The 19,847-nt window shown below is 36.4% G+C and overlaps 1 protein-coding gene across 1 annotated transcript in view; it reads left to right on the forward strand.

Annotated features, from left to right (window-relative positions):
- The first annotated feature begins 1,327 nt into the window (after window positions 1-1,327).
- TMEM232 (transmembrane protein 232) overlaps window positions 1,328-19,847 on the forward strand; it is a 263,618-nt gene continuing 245,098 nt past the window's right edge. The window contains 2 exon segments of the mRNA XM_082455780.1: window positions 1,328-5,414; window positions 18,202-18,286. Coding sequence (XP_082311906.1) covers window positions 18,219-18,286 — 68 coding nt within the window. The 5' untranslated portion in view covers window positions 1,328-5,414; window positions 18,202-18,218.

Raw genomic sequence — 19,847 nt, forward strand, 5'->3', positions numbered from 1 at the left:
CCTCTAGTAACTGAAGAAAGGCAAATTTGAATAATAGCCATTTTTTCTCTATAAAAATGACAGTGTTTAAAAGGGAAATGTACATTATTATGCAAAGTGAGAAAAAGCTCTCATTCATTTCTGGAATGGTATAAAATATAACGTTTTGATGGAGGGAAGTTTGGCAGTTTGTGTCAAAAACCATAAAAATGATATCTTTTGACTCCTAAATCTTAGGAAACACATATAGGGTGTAAATATTTACTTATGCACATGTTCATGGCATAATTGCCCATAATAGGAAAAATTGTCAGGATTTTAAATATCAAGTAATTCTTATGCATTAATAATTAAAATGGTACATCCATATGGTCCTTTAATCAACATACATTTATTGAGCACCTAACTGTACCAGGTACTGTTCTAAGCAATGTGGATAGAGTGATGAATAAGCCAGATGAAGTCCCTGCTTTGTTGGAACTGACATTCTTTTTGGGAGGCAAAAAACAGGTAAATATATCGTGTCAAATAATGAAACAAACATATACTATGATGTTAGGTAATGACATGTATTATATTTAAAAAATTAAAAGATAGAGGCAGAGTTTTTAGATTGGGTGGTCAAGGAAGATTATTGAAATAAAGATTATTTCTCTGAGGAAATAATCTTTAAACAGATCTAAATGAACTGAAAGAGTGAGCCATGTATGACTATCTGGGAGGAAAATTTCAAGGCAGAGCTAAGTATAAGGTCCTGATGACAAACTAGGTAGCCAGTGAGCAAGGACTCACTGAGAGCTGAAAGGAGGGCAGGGGCCAAATTTTGCAGGGCCTTGTTGGTGATAGACAAGAATTTAGGTTTTTTTAAGGTGACTTTAATGATGTTCTAGAAGGATCAACCTGGCTCCCGTATGGGGCAAAAGTGGAAGTCTCTACTTGGCAGGCCATTGCAAGCTGCTGAGGTAAGAGATAGTAGTAATCTGATGGAGACTGATAGTGGTGAAGGAGGTGACAAGGGCTAGAGTCAGCATGTTTAAAGATTACAAGAGAGATAGATATCAAATGACAAGTGGACATGTTAAAAATATTGTGCACAATATGATTTCACTTTTGTAAAAATAATAAAGATGCACACACAATGAAAGGATATATATTATGTCTGGTTGTAGGATTGCTTATGAGTTTTATTTTTTTACTTTGCATTTTCTAATTGTTCTAAAATAGGGTTTTTATTTTTGCTAAGAAGAAAAATTATTTTCCAAAAAAATAGATTTAATTATGGGACATGGCAATAAAGTTCTTTCTAGATTATTAAATCTGTTCATAGCATTTAATCAGCAGTCTCCAGAGCACTATCAAAGTCCTTACATCCTATATTTCTTTAAAATCTTTCTAAAATGATGATGTTGAAATGGTCCAGAGTGTATGGCTTCAAACTAGTTTGAGAAAGACATAACACAGAAATTAATACACGTAATTCTCTATAGCATTTAAAAAGAATGGCCAATACGCCTTTTATGAGATTAACGGTATAATATTTGTATTATCTGTTTTGGCATAACAAATTACCCCCAAACCAAGCAGCTTAAAACCTTTGTTATCTCGTAGTTTCTGTAATTCGAGAATTTGGAAGTGGCTTAGATTAGTAGTTCTGGCCCAGGGTTTCTCACGATGTTGCAGTCAAGACTTCAACTTGGGGTACAGTCATTTTAGACTTGACTGGGCTTGACTGGGACTGGAGGATCCATTTCTAAGATATCTTGCAAAACTAATTGTGGAATTCTTGCTGGTTTGTTGTTAGGAGGTCTCAATACCTTGCCACATGGATCTCTCCATAGAACTTCTCAAGTGTCCTCATAACAAGACAGCTGGCTCCTTCCCAGAGCAAATGATCTTAGAGAGAGCAGGGATGAAGGCACACTCTCTCTTATGACCTAATCCCACCTCATCACTCCTGCCACTTTCTATACTGTAGAAGTGAGTCACTAAATCCAATCCATCACTCAAGGGGAAGGGATATAGCTTCATCTTTAGAAGGGAGGGTTATCAAACAATTTGTGTTCATATTTTAAAGTCACCACAGTTAAACCATTATATAACAATTAATGGATAGAAGATATCGTAAGCACCAAAAATTATTAGGAACATTTTCACACAATCATTAATAGAATGATATGGATTAAAATTTTTATCTTGTTCCTTAGTAAATAGATATGAAAGATTAGTTTTTGGGAAAAGAATCATATGATAGAAATATTTATAATCATGAAATAGTATAATAGATATTTTTGAGTCCAATCATTATTCACTTAGATTTGAGTCAAAATACAAGTGAAGATTAGCAGACTATTTTGACAGTTTTCAAGAGTTGGCACAGAATGACATGACCTGCTAAACAAAAGTACAGAACAAGCAGGTCTTCATTTATACTAATATTTTACTCAGAAATTCTGACACTGAATAAATTCAGCTCACAGGATAAAATAAAAATCATCTACATTTCTATTCAAGAATTCACCCAGCACTACTTATTAAGCATGTACTATGTTTAAGTCACTGTATTAGGAACTGCGATGCAGCTACCATTTTCGAGGATGGAATCTGAAGATATTTAAAATATTTTATTTCTAGAGCATATATGTGGGCCAATAAACAGTTTTCACAGTAAGTTTTAATATGTAGTAAGCCAAGCCAAGCCCTCCTGTGCTTGCTTCTTTTTCGTAATTATTTTTGGCTAACCTGCCATTTATTTTTTCAGATGAACTTTAAAATCATTTCATTTTTCACTCTCACTCTCCTAAAACACACACACATACACCTTGAGATTTGAAGTGTACTCGCATAAAATTTATATGGTAACCCTAAGAGGTTTTTTAATTCTGTGAAACATTTCCATCAAGGATTCATGGTTTTCTATTTGCTGAGGGCTATATTTATGCCACTAAGTGTTCTCTTCCAAAAACATGATATATATTTCTATTTATTGAGATCCATCACTTAGTGTATAGTGTGGGTTGAGGATATAACTGAATTTCCCCAGCCCACAACAGTGGAACATCTTTATTTTACACTCCTTTGTGAAAACTGAGAAATACCTTACTGCTTCTCACACTTCATTATTTTAAGTTGAATTATAAAAACTATAAACATATCATCTTGTTCGAAAATTTTTTTGCCATTTCATTTTGTGGCCAAGCAAAAATTACCTTGTTTAGGTACATCTTGTTTTAGGGCTCAATATAAATTCTTCCCAACTTTTACATTTTTTAGTTCTTAATTTTGATTAATGTCTAAGTGATCTGTCCTTTGGTTTACTTTGAGTGGTTTAATCTTAAAGTATAAGAAAAATAGGGGATGAATTGGTGAATTCTTTCTTATATAATCAAGTTCTTTAGTTATCTTCCCCATAGAATTCATGGGTAACTACTTGTTTCTCTAAATGCTTAGTAGAATCAACTGATTTTTATATTATGATGAAGAATTTTTAAACTAACCTGCTTTTTATTCCTTTGAGAGTAACCTGTTTAACAGTTTGCTTTTTTTATGCTTTTAACATTTTTCCTAGATCTCTTGGAAAAAAAACACACACACACAAAAAACACCAAGCTGTTTTTAAGTGCAGCAGTCTTTACACATTCATTTTATTTGAAATATGGTAGGAACTCTTGATTTGCTATCTCAAGTCTTTTTTTTTTTTTGGATTAAAGAAATTCCCCCCCTACTAATTCTTTAATATTACTTATATTTTCTCTCTTTTTGAAACACGTTCTATGTGAGTTAGCACTCTAGGATCTGCTTTCTAAGAAATATCTTCATAGTCTCTCTCAATTTCACTTTTGTTCTTACCCTCAACTTACTGCTCAATTAGGAGGATGTGTTTCAGAGAAGCCTGGGATCAGCTACTGTAATTTATGTTTTTTTTTTTTAACTCTTATTTGAAAATAATTTATTTTTGAAGTCTTTATTATTACTATTTTTAGAGCATTTCTAGGTTCACAGCAAAATTAAGAGGGTAGAGTGATTTCCCATTTACACCCACCCCTTCCGCCAATGGATAGCCTCCCCCATTATGAACATCCCCAACCAGAGTGGTAATTTGTTACAACTGATGAGCTTATATTGACACATCATAATCACCCAAAGTCCATAGTTTATATTAGAATTCACTCTTGGTACATTCTATGGATTTGGACCAATAATTTTTGTTTTAAATATCAAAATGTAGTTTAAAAAAAACAAAAGACTTATTTGGTGCCTATTATGAACAGAAATAATTCAGGACTGATGTATTTCATCAGGATTAGTTAAATTCTCTTTTGAAGTTCTTAATTTTTTTAAGGCAATTTATCTCACCAGGACAATCCCCACGCCTTAGCTTTGAAATCAATCACAATTGCTCTTAGTGAAACCCTTGTGAACATTAGTGGAATGTTTGAAGTTGTTCGCCCATTAATAGACATAGACATTTTGTAAGAATTTAAATTGGATAATTTTTTTGTATACTACCTTTAAAATTAGGCATTCCTTTGTGTTTGAATTCGCCCCCCTGTGGTTAGTACATATAGAACACACTGGAAGCTTGGTTTATCCAATTCCCTCATTGAGAAAGACACTGGCGGGTCTGGAGTTCTATGTAAAAGGGGCTCACGAACAGCAATTAAATTAAAAGACATGGCTACCTTTGCATAGCGTGCATACTGTTTTTATTTTTATTTTTTTACTTAGATTTTTCCCCCCGTGGAGGAGAGGCGAGGCTTTGGAGGAGGCATTTAGACTTTGAGGAGACACTAAACCACCGCCAAGGCACTTCTTGCCTCAGCTGCTGGCCGGACAGCCAACACACAGTATTTAAAACGAATCATTACCATGTACTTTATGATTGTATTTTAAAGCTAATAAAGATCTTTCACACTTCATTGCATCTATTCGTTCGAAAGCGAATACAGCTGTGGTGAGGGCGGGGAGGGGAAGGTGGAATTGCACTAACAGGTCCTGATTGGCTAAGCCCTGGTCAGGAGACTCTAAAAAGGGCAACCTTCCAACTCTGAGAGCGACTTCCACAGCGTCCTTAGCAACCAGTGTTGGTCCCCAGCGACCCCGAGCACCGCGGTGAGTGACTACTACGTCCAGCTTCTGATAACTTGAGAGCTAAGGTTATAGCCATATTCACCATCCCGGGGCAACAGGGAGACCCACAGAGACCCACAAACGGGAGCACCGAGTCTTGTTTCTTAGCGTCCCGTAGCGCTGGTTGTTGGAAGAAACCTTTGCTACTCACGCTCCTGGCCCAAGCCCGCCATCCAGGCCCCTCCTAAAAATCTAGGCGAGCTCGTGGAGACACTCCAGCCGGGGGCTTGAGGGAGAAAGTGGGGGATCAGCCACCAGTTTCGCTTATTTGATTGTCTCCCCAGCAGAAAGCTATTTCCCTAAAAGAGGTGGGTCAAGTTTCTGATTGCTATCGGCTGGGAAATTCTTTTAATTTCCTCTGGACTCGGGCTTGCTTTTCCTCCGGGGACCCTTAACTCATACTCCCGCTTTCTGCGCTGGACGATTTTCAAGTCCTTATATTCTTGGTGAAATGGCAGCTCTCCCCGCAGACTCTTTTGGATTCCAAAAAATTTCAAAAGTTTGGGGAAGTGGGGGTGGGGCGGGGGAGGATCCTTGAGGATGTGAAATAAAAGGATTTTTAAAAAGGCAATTCATCTTGAGAAAAGGGCACAAGTTATCTATTAGGAAAAATTTCTGGGAGGGGATAAGGTGATGGTAGGATTCCATTTTTTACCTTCTCAACAATGTATCTGAATAGATTCTACCTTTTTGGTTGTCTTTGGTCAATTAACCTTTGTTCCTTCCTTCAGGTTATATAGTCTACGTCTTGTATTTCCTAGTGCATGTTACCTATCCAAAGGCTTACTGTAATTTTAATATTGTCTAGTTCTCAGAAATTATTTTTTAAAGTGTACCTTTCCAACCTTGTTTCAACTGGAGCTTAAAAAAATACACTAGGGATTAATGTTAAAAACTTAAAAAAAAATATTGGGTCTATGCCAGATAGGTATAAAACATATCTTATCCATACTTAAATTTGACTATTCTCTAGATCCTGTCATATATTTATAGAATGTCATTTTGATCACGTAATTTTCTTGGCCATTTTTTGCCCTCTGAAATCACCTGGAGTCCTGTAATGGAATTCAGTATCTTCACCTGTGATAATGTTGATTTACAGGCCAATCCTTTTTCTCTAGATTATAATTTCTTAAAGTAAGGGACCGTATTTTAATTGTCTTTGTATCTCTCAAACACAGGGACCTCAAACATCATTAGAACTTTATTTTTGTGAAAACTGAACCAAATTGAATTTCCTAAATGACAACCACTTAAAATGAACAATGTGGTACTATTTGGTAGTGCTGAAAATGGTCAAAAACATTCTTTTATTTCTAGTTTATATGTAAATGCATGTGTGTCTGTGATATAGTTTTTAAAATTTCATATTGTATGTTGAGTGTTACAAATATAAAGCACTGGCATACAACGGAAATCCAAAAAAAGAATTCATGGGCAGTTATATCCATTTTTGCAGTTCACAAACCATTCATCACATGAGTAGTTTGGCATCAAAGCCAAATGGCTTCCTATGGTGGGTATCAACCTAAATAAAGAGGTAAATTGAGGCAAGCTGGAATTACCAGACATTAAGTTTATTCGGGAATAGCAGAGGAATTTTAATTCGGGTAATACAAACCATAGCAAGCTACAGATGAGTCCATTGAGGATTTGCGGTGGGCTGTATTTCTTGCGGAGGGAGTCCAAAGAGTGGGAAATTCCGCCAGAGTCTGATCAGTAAATTCATTGGCTTAAGGATGGGGAAAGATTCTTGGTGGATATTCTTTGGTCAGGAGATAAGTTCTGGTTTTCTGTAAGTTGGGCTTTTATGGGAAATCAATAGTTTTATTTTTCTGAGGGCACATGTGTGAGAGTCTCTGGTTCCATTTTAGATAGAAATCCTTTCAGTAAGTAAACGAGATTTAAGATATTTAACCAAGTCAGAACAAGACTATCATTTAAGTATCAGCTCATTGCAATTTTCCTGAATAAATGAGTAAATAAGTGACTCATGAGAAATGAGTGGAAATAGTTCATGTTTAAACTTTAATGGTACCTTTCAGTTCACTTTCCTCATTGTCCAGGGCTTTCTAGTCATACATGAATAATTTAACCACTTCAGTTTTCAGTGTTTTGAATATTGCTATTTCACATTAATTATGGATTATATTTATATTTATTTCTGGAAAAATGTCAATTTACTAGTACAAAGATGAAAAGACATGAAGTACTTATGAATCATAGTTGGACTTATGTGTGCAAGAAATATTTCTGTACTTTCTTTAAATTGACTATGTACCCTCCAAGCCTCTGTTCTGCTTAGGTGGTTGGATATTCAGTCTTATTTTTTACTAAGCCTGCCTCTGCCCCGGGGTTATACAAAAGTCCTGGGTGCTTATGTATCAACAAAGCACTGGAGGGGCACCAGGGGACTTTGGGCCAAATGTCGCATCCATATGGTCCCCTTTGTTTTGGCATTCCTCTTTGGGACCACAACTAGGCCAGGGGAAGATTTTATGCCTCTGCTATGCTATGGGGTCCAATCTCTCAATATTCAGTGCCCAGACATTTCTTTTGTGACACCGTCACCTCCTGGGGGTGCTGCTACAACAGAGGAGTTGGCTCTGAATGACCTCTATCTCCATTCAAGTCTCAGGAAAATCTCTCTCTGTTATTGACCCTCTCAGATTAGGTGGGCCCCAACTAGGACCTTTTCTTGCCTGGTGCCATTCATGCCAACTGAAGGAGACCAGGTTTGGCAAAGCAGAGCGGAAACTTTATTCATTGATCAAGGAATGGAGAAAGGAGAGATCATGCTCTAAAGACCTCTTCTCCTCCAAGGGAGGAAAGCAGGAAGCTTTTAAGAGGTCACAGGTGGGTGTGCCATCAGAACTCAGGGAAAGGGGCGGTGATTTTTTAGAAACAGCCGGAGCATGCGCAGGCCTTTGGGCTCCTGTGCACACGGCACTAATCGTGCATAGCAGTGCAAGTGCCCCTTTGGGCGGAGGTCTTAGCATGATAATGAGGCAAAGGCGACTTTCCCACACTTCGGGTCTCATCTGTGCAGGCGCTGCCCTCATGGTCAGGCTGGAACCCATTCAGGTCAGTTGATTGTCGCTATCTTGGGCTTTTCTGGCTCAGGCTAGTTCTGTGGTTTATGCAGGCGTCTGCTTTAGTTTCTGTTAAGTAAGCACAGCTGTGAGCATTGATGAACCAATTGTGGTGTGGAAAAAAGCAAGAAAGTAGGTTGGCCTCGGTACAAGTGTGGGGCTCGGTGACATCTCCACAATCCTAGGAGCTTTTTTCCTCCCTACAGGGCACCCAGTGTCATCCCTACAATAAAGTTAACTTTTTATTTTTGTGTTTTTAAGTCAGGAAAAAGCCAGTGACTTCAGGCAGTTTCACCTTTCTGCCTTGGAGAAATTCAGGCAAGAAAGAAAGGGAAAAAAATTATCTATCTTCTCAGAATAGAGAAGGACAAATCAAATGGGAGAGGAGTTCTTAAAAAAAAAAAAAAAGATTTCTTACTTAAGAGGTATCGGTGATACCCCATAACCCAAACTTCTCTTTTACAAACTAAACATCTTTAGTTTTTTTTAACTATTTGCAAAAGGGACATGGTTTATATTTCCTCACTTTTTTCCATCATGCTGAAACCAAGCAGGACCCTGTGGGACACTCCTGGGTACAAAACCCTTCCCATGTCCTGTTTCTTGTTTGTAGGAAAAAGGTTTTCAGCCTCCCAGACCTTCCCTGAGTTCTAAAGCGTAGATTCAAACAGTTACTAATTAGGGGAGTTTGGGCTTTTTGAGCATGAGCTGCTCGTTCTCCTTGCTCGGACCTGCAGTAAACCTTTCTCTCCTCCAAAGTAAGCGTTTTGGTTTGTTTGGCCTCACTGTGCATAGGGCACACGAACTTGGGTTTGACAACAGTGGGGATGGAAGAACAGTGAAATGATCAGGAAATTTATGTTTGGAATAGTTACTCTGGCAGTCATGTAAAAGATGAGCCTAGAGGAAGAGAGATCAGAAGGAGACTGGAAGATAAGAAGTCAGTGTATTAATCTAGAATGAAGATAATGGCATCCTGATTTAGGAGAATGGAAGAAGGGATGAAAAGGAGACTGAATTAACAGAGCTCCCTTGAAGAAAGGAATATAGTGATCAATAGTGCCTCCCCAATGATTTGATGCTACATGAGCCGGGGAACAACCTGAAGCCAGGTGAGGCTAGACAATAACCATGAAAGGACTATTTACATGGAGCCTTGGTTTCTTATGACTGTGAAGCTGGTGCGTAGACCCTAAATTGTCTAGCTTTAGACTTAATTTTTTTTTTTTTAACATCAGAGAGAAATACACCTCTATGTTGTCTGAGGTACTGTCATTTTTACTTCTGTTATATGTCACTAAACCGAATTCTAATATATGTTCTCTTATAATCTGATTTTTATTGAGGTAAAATTTGCATATAGTGAAATGCACGACTGTTCATTGTACGATTCAGTGAGTGTTCTGGGTATCTGTTGCTGGTAGCAATCACTAAAACTTAGTGGCTTAAATAATTTTTTATCAACTCTCATGGTTCTGGAGTTGATTGTTCACAGCTGGGTAATTCATACTCGGGATCTCACTTGTGATTTCAATTAGATGTCAGCTGAGGCTCTAGTCTTCTGAAGCCTTGACTGGGTTGGACGTCCACAATGGCTCACTTACATGCCTGGCACTTGCTGCTTGCTGTCACCAGGAAGCCTGGTGGGGCGCTCAGGTAGAGCTATCAACCAGAGTGCTCACACATGGCTTTCCATGTGGTGTTGGTCTCTTAGCATGGTAGCTGGACTCTGAGAGAACATCTCAAGAGACCTAGGAGGAAACTGCAAGGCTTTTTTTTTATGGTCTAGCTTCCTATGTCCCAGAGTATTATTTCTGCCATACTCTGCCAGTCAAACAAGTCACTAAGTTAAGCCCAGATTCATGGGGAGAGTGAGTTAGATTCCACCTCTTGTGGGATAGTGACAAGGCCACATTGCAGAACAATACACAGTATGGGAGGTATTGTTGTACCATTCTGAAAAATGGAATCTGCTACGCTGAGTTTTTTGTACATATATACACCCATGTTACCCCCAATATAAAACATTTCTATTCAGTCCCTACTCCAGCACTCCTTCCCATCCTCTTGTGGATCATCACCATGTAATAGTTGTTGAACTTCATGTATATGGAATCAGGCAGTATGTACACTTTTGTGTTTGACCTCTTTCATTCAGTGTAATATTTTTCACTCAATGTATTTTTGTTGCATGTAGCAGTAATTTTTTTTTTTTTTTTTTTACTACTGGGAAGACTCCTATCACATAAACATATCACAAATTTGTTTATCCATTCTCTTACTGATGAATGTTTGAGGTGTTTCCAGTTTGAGACTATTATGAATAATATTCCTATAAACATTCTTGTACATGTCTTTTTGTAACATTGTTTTCATTTCTTTTGGAATGAAATTTCTGGGTCAAAGGATAGGTATGTGATTAACTTTCTAAGGTGGAAATAGGTTTCCAAAGTGGTTATGGCTTATTTTCACTCCTATCAGCAATATATAAGAGTTCCATTGTTCTACACCTCACAAAACCTGGTACTGTCAGTTTTTAAAAAAAATTTAGCCATTCTGTTTGAAGTGAAGCAGAATTTAATTGTGGGTCTAATTTGAATTTTCTTGAAGATTAGTGATTTTGAGCATACTGACTTTGTTGATTTTTCTCTCAGATTTTGTTCTGATATCATTAATTTCTGTTCTTAAGAATTCTCTTCCACGTTTGGGGAGTATATCTTGCGGTTATTTTTCCTGTATCTTTTGTTAGCTAATGAATTTTTAACCTTTCTTTGTTGTTAGAGATAAGTGTTTAACATTTCCTCTGAAGTGCCACTTTTGTTGCACTTCACAAGTATTTATATGTAACGTTTTTGTTATTTAGTTTTAAGTGTTTTTGAAATTCCATTTTTTTGTTTTGATCCACAGGTGACTTAGAATTGTTTTTTATTTCCAATATATGGAGAGTTAATTTATCTTTTTATTACAATTTTCTAATCTGTGTTTTGATATCAGGATTATAATCTACTCATGTAGATTACCTACTCTTTGTAATTTAAGACTTGCCTTAGGCTAGAAGTTTTAGATAATTGTACTTGTGTGCTTGGGAAAAATGATATTCTCTAATGATTGAATGCAGAATTCTGTGTCCATCATATTAATTATACTATTTAAATCTTCTATACCTTTGCTGATTTTCTTTTTGTTGCCTACTGGACTTACAAATAGTTACGAAAGCATAGCTCACACTACATTTTACTAATTTATTTTCTCAGAGCCACACTGACTAACTATCAATACTTCTTTCTCTACCCATATACAACCAATTCCTAATAGCCTTTCATTTCCCCTTGTACATTAGCTCAGGGTTTTTTCCTTTATAATTTCTTGGATTTCAAGATTCCTTCTTAGTCCTACGAAGTTGCTTTTAAAGACAGGATCCAAAGCCTATGTTAATTCGTCATCTTTTCTGGAACTGAAACCCATATCACTAATTTTTCTATATTGTTTATTCATACATCTTTTTTAATTGAATATAATCTATATTTTGTATGTGCAGATTCTTAGATTTTTATGCAGGTATTTTTCAAGTAAATATACTGTTCCTCTTTTCCCATGTTTATGCCTCTTTTTTCCTTATATTTTTGTTGGCTAGGAATACCTATAAAATGTTGAAGAGTGGCAATAATAATGGATATTCTTGTGTTGTTCTTGGCTTTTTAGATAAAGCTTCTAAAGTTTTCTTGTTAATTATCATGATTCTTTTAGTTTTTCCTAGATACCTTTAATTAAATTGAGTAAAACTCCTAATCCTAACTTGTAGAGTTTTTGTTTGTTTTTATAATCATGAGTGGAAACTGGATTTAATTGAATTATTCTTTGGCATCCATAAAAATATTTTCTACTTTTTTGCCTTAAATCCATCAATGTTATAGTCTACAACAATAGATTTTATAGTATTAAATTATCTTCACTCTACTGAGACTAACCTTCTTCAGTTATAAAGACCTATTTTTTATTGGTATTGCTGGTTTTGGTTTCCTTATGTTTCATCAAGAATTTTTGCAGCTATGTTAATAGGTAAGATTTCCCTATGAATTTATTTTCCCATACTGACCCAGATCCTGTAACCTTGGATGATCTAAAAATTTATTTCTTTTTGTATAAGATCTGATAATATTGTTGAAACTCTAATAAGGCATAAAAATAGTAACATTATGAAAAACATTAGAAAGTTATTCTGGAGAGAAAGAATGAGCATAAGAGTAAAAGAAAATGACTAAATAATTGTATTAGCAGTTTTAAAGTAGTTTTTGTTCAAGTGTTCTGGTTATTCTTTTGGTGTTAATGTTAGATATTATGTCTTTTTTTTGGTTTATTAACATTTAGAGTAAATTTGATATATATCATATACTATATCTATATATAAATATGGTGGCCTTGTGATTTTCAGTTAAATGCTGAGAAAAATTGATTAAATCTATGTAATTGTGAACCAGTACTTTAAAATATTTTATTATAGGGAATTCCCTGGCGGTCCAGTGGTTAGGACTTGGTGCTTTCACCGCCAAGGGCCAGGGTTCAATCCCTGGTTGGGGAACTAAGATCCTGCAAACCTCATGGTGTGACCCAAAGGAAAAAAAAAAAAAAATGTGTGTATGTGTGTGTGTATGTATATATATATATATATATATATATATATATACACACATACACACACACACACACACATATATATGATTATAAAAGCTTAAAATCATGCAGAAAAGAAAAGTTGGAAGACTAGTAGATGAATCCCCATTTACTTTTAACCCAGATTTAAAAATTATCAATTCTATCCATACTTTGTATTAATTACGTAATAATTTTGTCTAAAGTGTTTATTACTTAACACATTTATATGATTAGTTAGAAGAGTATGACACAAAGAACAAATAGTAATGAGTTGTACTCTCTACTTGGATAATAAGGACAGAAGACACTTTTATATTCATATTTATGTTTATATTATAGATGAGGAAACTGAGACATCTGGAAGTTAAGTAATTTGCACAGTAACAGATGTAATCTGTGCTGGAAACAGAATTTAAAGTAGGCTGTTGATTCCTGCGCTTGCACACTTATCTATTACACCAGGCAGGAGTCTGATAAGGAGACTTCACAGAGGCAGGGAGACAAGCCAAGGGAGGAATGTCATAATAAATGAAAACGACATTTATTTCTAGAAGGGATGGTAGACAGAGTCATTAACTATAGAGGGATCAATGAGATCAGTGCTGAAAAACTCATAATTGAATTGTCCACCTGGAGATCATTGTCAGCCTTGGAAAGATTATCTCAGCATTGGGATAACAGAAACTAGATTCCAGACGTGTTTTGTGCACTGGAATAAATATAAGGGTAAATATCATTTAATATAAAAATAATGTCCGATGTCAAGTAAAAGGTAGAGCAAGCTGTTTATTTGCCCACTTAAGATAAATATGCAAGGTGAATATTCACAATCTATTTAAATTATTGAAAATCATCTCTGGAAGTTGGTAGAGAAAACGTGAGTCACTGCAGACCATACTCTTTAGTGGAATGCTGTATACGCTAAGAAGAGCAAGAGAAGAGGCAGGTCTTAGAATAGTTGATGTCAAAAATGATGATTTTTAAAATTTATTTATTTATTTTTGGCTGCACTGGGTCTTTGTTGCTGCGTGCGGGCTTTCTCTAGTTGCGGTGCGTGGGCTTCTTATTGCTGTGGCTTCTCTCATTGTACAGCACAGGCTCTAGGCATGCGGGCTTCAGCAGTTGTGGCTCGCGGGCTCGAGAACTCTAGAGCGCAGGCTCAGTAGTTGTGGCACATGGGCTTAGTGGCTCCGCAGCATGTGGGATCTTCCCGGACCAGGGATCGAACCCGTGTCCCCTGCATTGGCAGGCGGATTCTCAACCACTGTGCCACCAGGGAAGTCCCTGATTTGTTTTTTTTGTTTTTTTTAACCTTTCTTTTCAGAATTTGAGGGAAGACTTTATTTAAAAAGATCAATTTTAAGATCTTTTGATCCAATCTTTAAGATCAGTTTTATTCACATAAGATTTTGTTTCCATTTCAATCCACAAACTCGGTCAGTACCCTGCATTTTTGGGTACCATAGAGAATAAAAGGATATTTAAATTGTAAAGATCTATTTAACTTATAAAAAAGCTCATTTTTACATTTATATCACATTTTGCTGATTCAGGAAAGATGATTATTTCTTGACAGTGATCTAAATGTGAAATAATCCAATTTAACAAGTCCATTTTAATCTCTTTACATTTAATTGTGATTTCCCAGCAGTATAAATGAAATGAGTTTTTATATTTGATAGCATAAAACTAAAAATAATTTGGCCTCACTTTAATTTTCTATTCCTGTTTTAAGGTGATCTGGGTGTTACTGGCTCTGGTCCTTGGACTCTTAAATCAATAGAAATTGATGAGGCCAGATGAAGAATTCAGGCAGCACAAAGGAGTGAAAACAAAAAGAGGCGCCCTTGCTCACTCTCCCAGAGGAGGGCGGGCTGGTTCCTTAAGTGGGGTGAGGGTTAGGGGCGGATCAGTGGGTCAGGCTGGAGGGGTGGCTTAGGTTGTCTGCCCACCCCCTTGGTGGTGCTGTGTGCAGGGATCATGCATGGTACCCTGCTTTTCATCTTGGCACCTCAGAGATGACAGTTGATTTGTGGCCTTTTTGTTCATAATTTGCCCCAATTGTGCATGCATGCAGTTATTTTTAGTCCCTTATAGTTTCTTTGTATTCTGTTGCTGGAGATGTTTGTCCAGGTGCAAGCACTGCAGTGAAGGGCACCAGGTCCCACACTGTCTCATAGGGTTACTAAAGAGCATGAGATAGGCAACTGTTTTGTCTCTTTCTATACACTTCGGAAGTCAACATCGCTACATATAACTGTCCTGGGGAGGCATAAAAATGGTACAGATGATCTCCCCTGTAGGTTTTAATAAGTGGTTCAAAAAACCATTTTATCAAATAGTGTATTAGAAGCTGAATGTTTTAGCTTGACTAATGATTAATATGTGTGACTCTGGTTATATTAATGCAGTGCAAAAAAGCCCTGCTGCACATACAATAATAGTAACAATAACAATTCCTTGTTGATGACTTAAGGTTTTGGAAGGTACTGAGAATTTGAAGAATATTCTTATGGAAAGACTAAAACTTTTGTGAAAGTTGATAACATTTTTCTGTTTTTTGGGGGGTTTTTTTGGCGGGGGTAGAAGGGAAGTCATTTTAAATCTTACTTTCTTGTTTAGTTACCTGACTGAGCATTTAATTCCAACATCTCTATGGGAGACATTTCTGAAGACTTTGATCTTTTCTTTTCGGAAATTTGAGATTATTTGGTTACTGTTTCTTTTACTCTTAGCCAAAAGCAATCATAACTGATAAAATACATTAGGGAGTCTTATTATCTCTCTCATATATCACAGTAGTATTCAAATAGTGGTTCATAAACTAGTGTTTGTTAAGCACTTTTACTCCCAAGGTAGGTACTCCTAAGATACGCCAGAAATCGAAAGTAAGCATGTCTTTTACAGCAATGTGACATTTTCTACCCATCCAGTCTGGGGAAGTCTCATCAACAGGGTGTTGTGGAACTTGCATGTTGAGCAGGTGGTGCGAATACCCACCACTTTTACCCACAGATGTGAGGACTCTTTGGATAGTAGGTTCAGTGATCAAGGGAGAATTTCTAAAATAGTCTCTAAATTTTGCAATTTCAAAAAGTATAACTAATCATAGTCAGTCCTCTGAAATATATCAGGAGACAGCTAAAAGCTCTAGGTCAATATGCCTAACACAAGCACATAAAGACCCATTTGCCTTCAATTCACTTTCTCATCAATTAGTTTTCTCTGGGTGGCCTGTACATTTTATTTTCTATTCATTTGGCATTAAATGTTTTAAATCTATCTAAGAGTATGTCTGACTGACGTTTGTATTTCTAAGCTCTGTTTCTGAAATATGTAATGTTTTATGAGTGCTGGGGTTCCTTTGGTCGTCTTTTGCAGACTTTGTCTACCTAGTCTACTTAAACATCTATCTTCATAATTTTATATGATTCATAATGAATACTTATGTACTTATGTAATTTGTAACATTTATTTCTAGATTTATCAAATTAACTGTTTCTACATCTTTATTCTGTGCTTACATGTATTTTATCATGAATTCATTAATAATTGTTTGCAGTTATTTTCCTAAGTGCCTTTTAAGATGGAAATATTCAATGTGATGTGAACTGTTAAAAGAAGAAACTCCTGAATATATCAATCCTACTTGAAAATAACTTGTATTTTATATTAAAGTTAGGCCAACTCTGAATGACATTCCTGTAATAGCTCAGTGCAGCTGCTGACTTAAAAATACATTTGCTTAAAGTCTCAAAAAAAAAAAAAATTTGCTCTATATTCTAATGGATATAGATTATAAGAAGCAGACCTTTCTGTAGCCAACAGCAACAGATAATGATGTTTTATGTTTATAATCCATTTTTTAAATTAATTTTTATTTATTTATTTATGGCTGTGTTGGGTCTTCGTTTCTGTGCGAGGGCTTTCTCTAGTTGCGGCAAGCGGGGGCCACTCTTCATCGCCGTGTGCGGGCCTCTCACTATCGCGGCCTCTCTTGTTGTGGAGCACAGGCTCCAGACGCGCAGGCTCAGTAGTTGTGGTTCACGAGCCTAGCTGCTCCGCGGCATGTGGGATCTTCCCAGACCAGGGCTCGAACCTGTGTGCCCTGCATTGGCAGGCAGATTCTCAACCACTGCGCCACCAGGGAAGCCCTGTAATCCATTTTGCTGGATATTTTCCCATTCCCCTCCAGATCTACCTTCCATCCTTCTCCAGTTTGCCCTGAACCTTCTGGCTTCTAGTTTGGTTTAGCAAATGGGAAGCACAGGTAGATGACTGGAGTGGAGTGCAGGATGGCTTCTTCTTAGCAGGCAGCCTCAGATCGGTTGCATCTCTCCACCAAAGGCCGAAGATTTTTATTAAGCCCCACTCTCCTACAGCTCTTCTTTCTGGGTCTCTGTTCCCCTTAGTCCGAGAGTAGTGACAGTTCACCCTCTTCTTGCCTACCCCTGAGGATGGCACCATCTTGGGTTTTTTTAAACTATGTATTTTTTCTTGAATAACTGCCCACATCTTTGGAAAGACTCTTTATTCAGTTACCCCGTTTGAGGGTGCTGTCTCCTGCCAGAACCTTGACTCATCAGTTTTAAAAATTAGCTGTCTTAAAAAATGAAATGCAAAATAATTCAACGTAAGTCTGACTATCCAATTACTTCATTACGTGTTTGACTACTCTGCTAAACACGGGTAGTATGTCCTTCTTTTGGTCATACACTCATAAATGTGCTCAGATATGCTTCAAGGGGGAAATAAATCTGGATGTGAGAGCAAGCAGAGGAAACGTAATCTAAATGGCAAAAAACAGACATGAAAAGAACTTTACAAGTAACTTTAAAAAAACCAGAAAGCATGGTAATCTAATGATTATCACAAGCACTTAGATAAAGCTTTCCATTTGCCAGGTTCTTTTCTAACCAATCTACATACATTGAGCTATTTATTTCTTCCCATAACTCTATAAGGAGGTACTATTCCCATTGTACAAGCGAGGAGACAGTCACAGTTAAGTAAATCAGTTAGTCTGGTTGTATTCTCTTAACTACTATGCTATGCTGTTCTTTCAGTGGTTTTGCTGATAAAACCGTTAAGTATAATAAAGACTGAATATTATATGAAAGGATAAGTTTATAATGGTAACACCATAGAAATAACATGGACTTTCAGTTCAAAGTTGGGTTTGACTCCTAGGTCTGACAGTTTAAATTCTTCCTTAATATAATTTTGCCTTCAAGCTTGATTTTTCTTGTTGCCACCCTTTTCCCCATAAATCATGAATTTGTGTGACGTGCATTATTTGGTACTGTGAGTGCATTTGTATTCTAATATAAAATTTAAAATTTCTCTTTAGGTTTATGATCTGTGAACATGCCTGCTAACAAATCATCTGTGATTAATAAATATGGAGTAGTATCTTCCTCTTATGAAAAATCAAAGTAAGTTTGAAAAAAATTTCATATTGTTAAAGTAGTAGACCCATATATATTGTAGAACTTAGAAGGTTACAGAAAATTGAACAGTTAAAAAGTAATCACTCATAGTTTGATATCTAAGAATAAAAATGTTAAGGTTTACTGTTTACTATTTTATAAATAAATAGCTTTGTAATGATTTTTTGTAATGATTATTTGTAAAAATCATATGTTTATAAAATTTTGAATTCTATACTTTTTAAACTAAGCATTTTTTCTATAATCAGTGTTTTTTTTTTTAATTAATTAATTTTTGGCTGTGTTGGGTCTTTGTAGCTGTGCACGGGCTTTCCCTAGTTGCGGCGAGCGGGAGCTACTCTTCGTTGCTGTGTGTGAGCATCTCTTGCAGTGGCTTCTCTTGTTGTGGATCACGGGCTCTAGGCGCGCAGTCTTCAGTAGTTGTGGTGCGTGGGCTTAGTTGTTCCAAGGCATGTGGGATCTTCCCAGACCAGGGCTCAAACCTGTGTCCCCTGCATTGGCAGGCAGACTCTCAACCACTGTGCCACCAGGGAAGTCCCTATAATCATAGTCTTTTAATTTGCCATAATAATCCATGAAATGCATAAGAGAAAGTATTCAATAACTACTGAATTGTGAAGCATCTTAGTTATTTCTAAGTGCTTGTCTATTTCAAATTAAACCATGATAGAATATTTTTCTGCATTTCAAATTATTTCCTTGGGATAAAGTTTCTGAAATGAAGTTACTAGATCAAAGTTTGTTGATAATTTAAAAATTGTTTGTGATTTTAAGAAATTTTTACAAACTTAAAGAACATGATAGAATACATAATAAAACTTATGTGTTGACATATTGTTTGATTCAAATATTTTTCTTTAATAAAGAATAGATGAGCAGATAAACTTGAAGCTCTTTGAACACATGTCCTTCTAATTATAATAATTGTGGCATATATTATTTCCATTCATTTTTGTACTTTAACATACAAGAATGTAAAATTGCATTTTCCTCGGCTTCCCTGGTGGTGCAGTGGTTAAGAATCCGCCTACCAATGCAGGTGACGTGGGTTTGAGCCCTGGTCCGGGAAGATCCCACATGCCACAGAGCAACTAAGCCCGTGCGCCACAACTACCGAACCTGCGCTCTAGAGCCTGCAAGCCACAACTACTGAAGGCCGCGCGCCTAGAGCCCATGATCCACAACAAAAGAAGTCACCGCAATGAGAAGCCTGCGCACCGCAACGAAGAGTAGCCCCTGCTCGCCGCAACTAGAGAAAGCCTGCACGCAGCAATAAAGACCCAACGCAGCCAAAAAATAATAATAATAACTAAAAAAAAAAATTGTATTTTCCAGTCCATTTCCTAAAGTACATAACTAGGAATGGAATTGTTGGATATACCATTTAGTAAACAGAACTTATTAATTCTGTCTAATGATTAGTCATTTTTGTATTTTGGTTATAAAATCTGTCTCTACCACAAGATCATGTAGATATTGTTATACATTATTTTAAAAAAAATCTTACTGTTTTATCTTTAATACATATGGAAATGATTTTTGTTAG

This window comes from Balaenoptera physalus (assembly GCF_965194825.1).
Source record: "Balaenoptera physalus genome assembly, chromosome: 3".
Lineage (NCBI taxonomy): Eukaryota > Metazoa > Chordata > Mammalia > Artiodactyla > Balaenopteridae > Balaenoptera > Balaenoptera physalus.